Genomic DNA, 9,664 nt, shown 5'->3' on the forward strand with positions numbered 1-9,664 from the left:
TTGATGCCTGATATATAATTTTTATTATAAATATAGAGCAAATTATACAAATAATTCAGAAGCGGCCTTAGCCAGGCAAAATTAAATTACACAGAATAGCGTGGATGAGGGGAGGTATATACAGTCTGTGTCAGGGTTAAAAAACCCTGAAAGAGGTACCTGAGTACAGAGAACTCCCAACCAACCCTCTTTGAGGGGGCCAGTTCCACACAGCATTAGATCAAGTAATGAATATGGAATAAAACCTTTCTCTCAACAGCCTCAAGGAGGTTCCATCCATGCAGAAGGAGGCTGGGTGGGAAGTAGACGTGCCTCTCCTTCTCCTGCCCGTCCTTTTTGTGCTGACACATTGGGTCTCATAGACCCCATGGGAGAAAACAAATTTCAGAGGCTTTCACGAAGCCCAGAGCTGAGCTATAATCCTCCCCTTGTGTCCTAAGGAGCATCAGCACCAGTGCAGCTTTCTAGGTTGTAAACGAGGCCAGCTGTGTGGGTGGTTGTGTCCCCTTCAGGTGCTCCTGCTTCTTAAGAACAAAACACACCTTAGCAGAGGCCAAGGTTTCCTGAGAAGGTGAGTGGGGTGGATGGAACGTACACAGGCAGAAACGTGGAATAGAATTGTGCTGATGGTTGGTGTGAGGTGCCTAGAAACTGAGCGAGATCCCTTTCTGGCCATGAATGTAGAAAACTGCTTCTTCCTATCTTCTTTTTGGAGCCCCTGACATAAAAGACTTGAGGAGCTCCTGGCCAGAGGGACTTGAGGGGTTTTGGTGGCTTCTTTCACCTAAGGCAGTCAGATTGGCTTACACAGCAAATTAAGTAAACATAACCCCTTTCACATAAACAAACAATTACAAAAATTTAAATGGCGAATGTCTCAGAAGGAAGGAAAAAACCCAATACCCCAAATTGTACATTCTTTAACCATTATTTAAATAATCTCTGCAGGGTAGCTTTCTGATTCCTTTCCCAAATCCCAGCAGACTGTCTCTGTTAAGAGCTGATTGTCCTCTAAAGCGATAATCCCTCCATCTCTGAGCATTGCCTTTAATGAAGCCCATAAAGTTATTAAAACAGTATGTGCATTTTTTGCAATTTCCATTAGGATTCACTTATGGACTTTGAGAAGTTGTTTTCTAGTTGCTTCTAGTAGTTTCTCTGAAGACAGGCTTTCAAAGGTTTAGGTGGTATTCTAGCTAAGTAGTAAGTTGTTTAGCCCTGGTCCTGCAGGTAGACAACCCTGAAAGTGGACAAAGGTATAGAATTTCCCAGTTCAGAATTGGTTATGTATGTGTTTTCCTGTGAATGGTGGGTTCACACCGGGCTTCAGAGAACAGGAGAAGTTTTTCCTTTTCCTTTCCTTTTCTGGCACATGCATTTCAGTGGATCAAGGACATAATTTCCCAGGTTATGGCAAATTCAAGTTAAACTCCAATATGAAAGGACTGGGGTGGGAAGGAATGAGCAAGTTTAAAACCAGTTTAGGTCAGGAAATGGGGAGGCGTGGAGGTTCTGGCAACTCTCTCCCAAGGTCTGCTTTGCCAAAGTTCAATGACAAGGAAGGTTGGGTTTCCTACAGACCTCCTCCTGGATGTACCTTTTCATCTACTGACACTGAAGGAAGGAACTGTGACTAGGCAGCCTGGAGGAGCCTCATTAGGGATGAAAGGGGGGGAAAGACACTATTCACATTTTCCCCGGAGGGCAAAGGGATCTCCTAGGGATGGGGACGAGAAGCTTGGAATAAGTGCAGTAAGCAGGACTGGTTGCATTACTTATTTTTCACTTCTGAATAAACTGTTTCTGTGGCTGTTGGGGATGGGAGGCTGAAGTTGGTTTCTTTGATTCCTGGGCATTGAAGTTCAGGGCAGAATATGCAACTTCGTCAATCTGAAAGGAATGAACAGCAGTCAATTAAATCAGTGTCGTAGGCCAGGCCCTCACCTTGTCCAGTGTGATTCAGCACCCCATGCTTTCACCACTTTGAAACTTTTAGTTCAGAGAAGGGCTTTTATTACCCATTTTCTCTGCTTACTAACATCCTATTGAATGTTCATTAGAAGAGATAGATTATGGAATGCTACAATGGAATATGATGATACAACAATGAGAATAAATGAACGACAAAGGCACACAACAATATGAATGAATCTCACAAGACAATTTTGAATCAAAGAAGCCAGACACATGTATACACTGTATTTTTCATTTATATAAGTGCATAACCAGGTAAAACTAACCTAATGCACTGGAAATAAGGATAGTCATTACTCTTTGGAGGGAAGTAACTGGAGCGTGTTGTGTGTGTGTTTGTTGGGGGGGTAGATTTTTTTTAAATGATTTGGGTGCTGTTTACATAGGTATGTAGAAACTTAAACATTGTTAAAATATACTTATGATTGAAGCATTTTTCAATATCAATGTATATTCTATTGAAGGTTAAGATGAGAAAAATTCAGTACAATTATCAGAAAGTAAAGGAACTAAGACCTCAGATCTATTAGATTGGAAATTATCATTTGATAGTAAGAGCAGGGTCAGATTGGAGGCAGAAGAGGGAGAATGATCTAGTGCCTTCCTTGAGCTGGGCATTGTGTCAGGTGCTTTACCTTTGTTATGTCATTTAATTCCTTGAACTTCTCTTTGAAGGAGGCAGCATGTCCATTTTACACGTGAAAAAGCCGGGAATCAAAGAGGTTAAGTTACCAGCCCAAGGTCCCAGCCAGGATTCAAGTTCACATCTTGCAATGAGGTAGACTGGTGGGGGTAATACTTCTTTGTCTGTTGCTGAAGTGAGGAACTTTGACCCAAACTTGATCTCACTTTTGTATGTTCAAGAATAACCCATTCTACATAGAGATATTTCCATGAGAAAAGGAGCCAGTGAAACTGGCTGTGCTTACCTTGTTAGGTGAATTGTCAGAGTGGCCCTGACCTAGGGAAACAAAGGAGAGTTATCAACCCATGAAAATGCAGAACTAACTTATTGCCTCAGAACGTGGTGTTCCGAAGCTGTTGTGCTTCTAGCTGAAGGAGGGGGCAGGTGGTGAGAGGGTGGGGTGGGGGGGTGGCCCATGATTAAGACTTAAGGAATTCGCTTCCCTCAGTCTGAGGTCCAGATCCCAGGGCATTAGACCAAGGAGAGGTGGGGAGAGGCCTCAGTGCACTTCCGAAGATTTCTTCCAGTTCACAAGGCATGAGTTTTGCCCAGGTGTGTGTCTCTGCAGCAGGCTTCAGCGGCAAGGAGGGGCATTGAGGCCCACAGTACCCAGAGCACCAAAGGCAGGGAAAGTCTCACCAAAGGAGATGCCTGCATCCGTAATAGAGGCAGGAGGGGAAGGAGGTAGGATGAGGAAAAGGCTCCTGGAAACATGTCCATCTCATGGCCTGCTTGGCTTGCCTGGCCTAGGAGGGACGAGTGTCTCTCCCCCAGCTGTGTCTCAGGGGAATCTTACATGGCTAGGAAGGGCGTGAGGACCTATGCCAGTTTAAGCTTGGGAAACTGAGATCCCGTCTAATAATTCAGAAGGTAGGGATTCACTTGGAAATCCGGGATTCCCTGGTAGGGCAGGGTATATAGTAGAACATACGAGCTCTCACTAGGTGAGCAGGTTTACTTACTCTGGTTGTGGTCTGAGGATTTGTGCTCTGTGAGATCGTGCTGGTCACTTGCCCTAAATAAATATCAGGCACTGTGACTGCTGTTCCCAGGCACAGGACCTTTGCTCCTTGAATTAGGAAAGACCCTGTCAGCATGACTCCTTGGGGCTCCTCAGTGTTCCTTTATACCTTGGTTGGTCCTCTTTCCTCTGAGGACCTCCTCCTTCAATCTACCCATCATCCCTTCTGGTGTTTACTCCTCTCTTTCTTACTGGCTGTTCACATTTGGGGCCATTCATGCCAACTGCTTCTGAGCTTATTTCTACCCTGACACCTTTCCCCTTTTGTAGGTAGATGCTGTTTCTTTGTCACTTTATTTATTGCCCAGGAGGCCTTTGGTTGTTTCTGCTTTTCTTAGGTTCTCTTCCTGTCCTGTCCCTCCCTCCTCCTGCTACTGTTGTCGACAGAGCGCAGGACCCCCTTCCTCCTGCTTCTTTCATTTCCTCATTAGTTTTCCTTCTTGGACCTTGGCTTCCCTGACTGGGGACAGAGGAACATAATTGGTTCTGCCCCCTCTAAACCAGGTGGGGATGGGAATAACAATGTCCAAGAGAGAGTAGGGCACAGGAAGCATGAAGACCAGGGAAGAAGAGACCCACAGGAATTAATGCCAAGAAGAAAGATTTTAGGAAGCATGAGGAGCAGATCCAGGTCCAGAGACAGAGATGAAGTCTCCTTCCCTCTCCCGAGCATGACGATTAGCCTCAGAGAAAGCAGAACAAGAGGAAAGGCATCATACCCTTCAGTCTATCTCATATACGGGAAATACACCAGAGGTTCAATCAGAGCTATGCCAGCCAGGACTCCAATCACGATGCAGGCAATAGCACCACCTGAGAGGCCAGTTGAATCAACTGTCATCGAAAGAAAAACGAAGAGTCAATGAAGGTGACATTATTTTACAGTGGGGGGTGCTCTGGGAAATAACTCTCAATATGAAATAGTCTCGACTTGTTCCTTCAAGGAATAAAATTTCTGTGGAAGGTTGCTGTGAGGTGACTAGCCGACTATATTTTTGTAATTTTTTCCTCTCTGACTGTATTTCTAGGTTGGTGGTTGGACATGCCTCAATTCCAGTGTGGCCTTTCTGCACTCAGATATTTTTGAAGGCTTTGGAAATGGAAGAAGCACTGATGGTTATTTTTCTATGTTTATAGCTTCCCATCTTTTCATGATTACATTTTTCTCTGGGTGTGGCCCAGGTGTGGCCACCATGAATATGTGCCTGTTAGGTGTCTTGGTGGGGATTTATTGATGGAAGGCCCTCTGAATTCACTGCCCCTCTGCACAGAGACCACCCTTCACACAGGTTCCCAGCAGGAATATGAAATCAATCCCAGTTCTGCAAGAAATGATTTTTTTGTGTTGGGTGACTTTAGTTCAAGGACTCCTCACCAGATTTGCAGACACTCTCTTAGAACTGCACTGCAGCCTAAAACTTCCTCCTTCCCTTTCTCCTTCCCAGGGATCCAATATGCATCATGGTCTGAGGACCCTCCCAGGCTCCTCCCACTCCTGCCCCACTTTCCTTCACAGGCATTTTTCCCAATGAATGTCTTGTATGTCTAATCCCATCTGGGCTGCATCTCACAGGATGAAAACTAACATACTAGATGTGAAACTTTGCACTCAACTCCTTTTTTTCTCTCTTCCATTATTTACTCAGTAACATGTTCCTATGGGTCTTTTGTGTTATACCTTCCTTCCCCAAATATATAATACCTTTTGCCTCTTTGTTGTTTTTTTTTTTTTTTTTTTTGCGGTACGTGGGCCTCTCACCGTTGTGGCCTCTCCCGCTGCAGAGCAAGGCTCCAGATGCACAGGCTCAGAGGCCATGGCTCACAGGCCTAGCTGCTCCGCGGCATGTGGGATCCTCCTGGACCGGGGCACAAACCCACGTCCCCTGCATCGGCAGGCGGACTCTCAACCACTGCGCCACCAGGGAAGCCCTCTTTGTTCTTTTTTATTTCAGTTCCCCTCACCATTCAACTCAAAACTGAAAATTAATGCTAATGTTAGCTATTGTTATGATGTACTTACTATGTGCCAGATTCTGTGCTATGTATAATGTTTCCCATATATCTCATTTAATTCATATAATAACCCTGTCAGATAGACATTATTTCCATTTTACAGATGGAAAATCTGAGGCTTCCAGTAGTGAAAAACCCAAAGTCATATGGCTAATAAGAGGTGGATCTAGAGTTAGGTAGTCCTTGAATCGGAGTACCCGATTTCACATAACCTACTGATAATAGTAGTAATTATAGCAGCTAACATTTTTGGAAAAATTTTCCTTTGTGTGTATTTTGCTATGGGCTTAATTGAATATTACATTAAATCTGAAACAAAACCATGAAGCAGGTACTTTTATTACAATTTTCAGCTGAGGAATCTGAGGCTCAGAGAAGTCAAGAATCCTGTGCAAGAATTTGTAATTGTAGATGCTTACATTAAAAAAGTAGATCTCAAGTCAGCAACCTAAATTTACAACTTAAGGGACACGAAAAACAAAACAAGGGAAAAAAAGCATACCAAAGCTAGCAGAATGAAGGAAACAATAGCAATTAGAATGGAGATAAATAAATTAGAGAATGGAAAAACAGTAGAGAGAATCAATAAAACCAATATTTGGTTCTTCAAAAATATTAACAAAATTGACAAATCTTTAACTAGATTGACTAAGAAAAGAAGATTCAAATTACTAAAATCAGAAATGAATGTGGGAACATTACTACCAATTCTACAAAATATGAGTACTATGAATAATCATTTGGCAACAAATTGGATAACTTCTACAAAATGGACAAATTCCTAGAAACATGAAAGCTGCCAAGATGAAATCACAAAGAAATAGAGACTATGAATAGACATAAAGTAAGGAGGTTAAACCAATAAAAAACACTTGACAAAAATCCACTAACCTTTCATGATGAAAACACTCAAACTAGGAAAAGAAGGAAACCACCTCAACATAATAAAGGACATATATAAAAAACCCACAGCTAACATCATCCTGAATGGTGAAAGATTGAAAGTTCTTCCTCTAAGGTCAGGAACAAGACAACAATGCCTGTTTTTTCCACTTCTATTCAAAATAGTATTGGATGTATTAGCCAGAGCAATTAGGCAAGAAAAAGAAATAAAGGACATCCAAATTGGAAAAGAAGAGTAAAATTATCTCTGTTTGCAGATAACATGACCTTATATGTAGAAAACCATAAAGATCCCCAAGAAAACTGTTAGAACTAATAAACAAATTAATCAAAGCTGGAGAATACTAAATCAACTTGTAAAAATCAGTTGTTTCAGGACTTCCCTGGTGGCACAGTGGTTAAGAATCCTTCTGCCAATGCAGGGGACATGGGTTCAATCCCTGGTCCGGGAAGATCCCACATGCTGCAGAGCACCTAAGCCCATGCACCACAACTACTCATCCTGTGCTTTAGAGCCCGCAAGCCACAACTACTGTGCCTGCGTGCCACAACTACTGAAGCCCACGCACATAGAGCCCGTGCTCCGCAACAAGAGAAGCCACCGCAATGAGAAGCCCGTGCACCACAATGAAGACTAGCCCCTGCTCGCCGCAACTAGAGAAAGCCCACGCACAGCAACGAAGGCCCAATGCAGCCAAAAACAAAAATAAATAAATACTATTAAAAAAATCAGTTGTTTCTATACACAATGAAACATTCAAAAAGGAAATTAAGAAAATTTTATTTACAATACTATCAAAAATAATGAAATATTCAGGAATTAACCAGGGAGGTGAAAGACTTATACACTGAGAAACTATAAATAAACACTGCTGAAAGAAATTAAAGAAGACATAAATAAATGGAAAGACATTCCATGTCCATGGATTGGAAGACTTAACATGGTTAAGATGACAGTACTACCCAAAGTGATCTAAGATTCATCGCAATCCCTATCAAAATTCCCCAATGACTTTTTTTTTTTTGCTGAAATGGAAAATCAGCCCTAAAATTCATATGGCATTTCAGGAGACCCCTAAAAGCCAAAAAAATCTGGAAAAAGAAGAACAGAGTTGGAGGACTCGCATTTCCTGATTTCAGAATTTGTTACAAAGCTACAGTAATCAAAAGTGTGGTATTACAGGGCTTCCCTGGTGGCACAGTGGTTGAGAGTCCGCCTGCAGATGCAGGGGACGCGGGTTCGTGCCCTGGTCCAGGAAGATCCCACATGCCGCGGAGCGGCTGGGCCCATGGGCCATGGCCGCTGAGCCTGCGCGTCCGGAGCCTGTGCTTCGCAACGGGAGAGGCCACAACGGTGAGAGGCCCTTGTACCGCAAAACAGTGAGAGACCCGTGTCAGCCGCTGTTGCCTCCTAGACTTGGCTCAAGGCTGGGCCTGCCCAGATTTGCCTGGGACAGGAAGTCATGGCCAGCCTGATATCCAGAGGTGAGAGTCCATGTACCTGGACCTGAGAGGGAAGGGTGTGGTCTGGCCTCCGGCAGTGGAGATTCAGTCAGGCTGCCTGGGGCACATAGGAACAGAGGCTACTCACAGATGACGTTCAGGGTGAATGGGTCACTGCGGCTGACACTCACTGGGTTCCGAGCTTCACACATATAGGGTCCTGTGTCATTCCTCGTGACATGGAATAAAGTGAGAGTCCTGTTGTCCTCAGACAGGTCCAGCCTGGTGCTGTTGGGGAGGCTCTGCTTGTTGACCCACCACGTGTGGGAGGTGTCCTGAGTCTCCGTCCCACATGTTAACACTACAGTGTCCTGCTCCATGGGGTGGGAGTTGTTGCTGGTGATGACTGGGGTGGGCAACACCGCTGTGAAGACAACAGAGAGAACATGGCCCCTTTTATACCTTGATTCCTCCAATAGCATCTTCAATCAGAGTTGGCATTTCTCACCTTTGAGCCAAACTGAGTCCTTAAAGAATAAGGCAGGTCTTTGTATCACAAGACAAATGCATGAACATCTGAACTCAGAGAGTATAAGGCCACCTGCTCTATGTCTGAGAGAAAGCACAGACTTCCTCAAGTGTCTGTCATGTATCAAGGTTTGATAGCAGTAACATAGGCCTGGAAATCAGAGACCCCTTGCTCCCTCATTTAGTTTTTTGTTTGTTTGTTTGTTTGTTTTTGTGGTACGCGGGCCCCTCACTGTTGTGGTCTCTCCCGTTGCGGAGCACAGGCTCCGGACGCGCAGGCTCAGCGGCCATGGCTCACAGGCCCAGCCGCTCCGCGGCATGTGGGACCTTCCCGGACCAGGGCACGAACCCGCGTCCCCTGCATCGGCAGGCGGACTCTCAACCACTGCGCCACCAGGGAAGCCCCCTCATTTAGTATTTTACTGACCAGGTGACTACCTGACTGACCTTGGGGTGTTCACCTGGAACGTGCAGGTCCTGAGACCCTCAAGCTGCACAGACCTACATTGCCTGGTGGAGACGTGTTTTCACTGAGTCCTCGATTTCCAAGGTTCCCTAGAGATAGGTAATGATGGGCCATCCCATAGTCCTTAAACCCCAGGAAGACTGGGCAACATGGCCTGGAACTGGGTGTTTGAGCAGAAATAACACATGGGACGACCCAGAGCAAGCCTGGTGGTCAGTCCAGTATTCTAGCTGCAGGGCCATGAGGTGGGGCAGTTCTGCCCAGGTGTTAAAGGTGATTGACAAGACAGCGACCCCGTAAAGGCTAGGCGAGTCCAAAGAATGATTAGAAAAGAGTGAGGGGGAGGGACTTCCCTGGTGGTCCAGTGGGTAAGACTCTGCGCTCCCAATGCAGAGGGCCCGGCTTTGATCCCTGGTCGGGGAACTAGATCCTGCATGTATGCCCCAACTAAGAGTTCGCATGCCACAACTAAGAAGCCCACCTGCCACAACTTAAAGATCCTGCATGCCGCAGCTAAGACCCAGCCAAAATAAATAAATAAATAAGTATTTAAAAAAAAAAAAAGAGTGAGGGGGACATGCTGGCTGGCTTTGGCAGCAGAACCAACGTCTCTGCCCTTAGTCTTGGACAG

At 44.8% G+C, this 9,664-nt stretch overlaps 1 protein-coding gene and 1 long non-coding RNA gene across 8 annotated transcripts in view; one reads left to right on the forward strand and one right to left on the reverse strand.

Moving 5' to 3' along the window:
* LOC137215103 (uncharacterized) overlaps nucleotides 1-9,664 on the forward strand; it is an 81,752-nt gene that overhangs the window by 53,713 nt on the left and 18,375 nt on the right. The window lies entirely within an intron of this gene.
* Nucleotides 1-9,664, reverse strand: part of LOC137215097 (carcinoembryonic antigen-related cell adhesion molecule 7-like) — a 13,747-nt gene continuing 4,083 nt past the window's right edge. For 2 of the 7 annotated variants that reach the window (XM_067719775.1, XM_067719773.1), the window contains exons 3-6: nucleotides 8,188-8,463; nucleotides 4,400-4,514; nucleotides 2,904-2,935; nucleotides 1-1,890 (exon numbers count right to left, since the gene is read on the reverse strand). In XM_067719775.1, coding sequence (XP_067575876.1) covers nucleotides 4,408-4,514; nucleotides 8,188-8,463 — 383 coding nt within the window. In that variant the 3' untranslated portion in view covers nucleotides 1-1,890; nucleotides 2,904-2,935; nucleotides 4,400-4,407. Of the gene's footprint in view, nucleotides 1,891-2,903; nucleotides 2,936-3,621; nucleotides 3,675-4,399; nucleotides 4,515-8,187; nucleotides 8,464-9,664 lie in introns of all 7 variants that reach the window. The other 5 variants (XR_010939153.1, XR_010939151.1, XR_010939152.1 and 2 more) reach the window with 5 other exon arrangements.

The sequence above is a fragment of the Pseudorca crassidens genome, chromosome 20 (assembly GCF_039906515.1).
Source record: "Pseudorca crassidens isolate mPseCra1 chromosome 20, mPseCra1.hap1, whole genome shotgun sequence".
NCBI lineage: Eukaryota > Metazoa > Chordata > Mammalia > Artiodactyla > Delphinidae > Pseudorca > Pseudorca crassidens.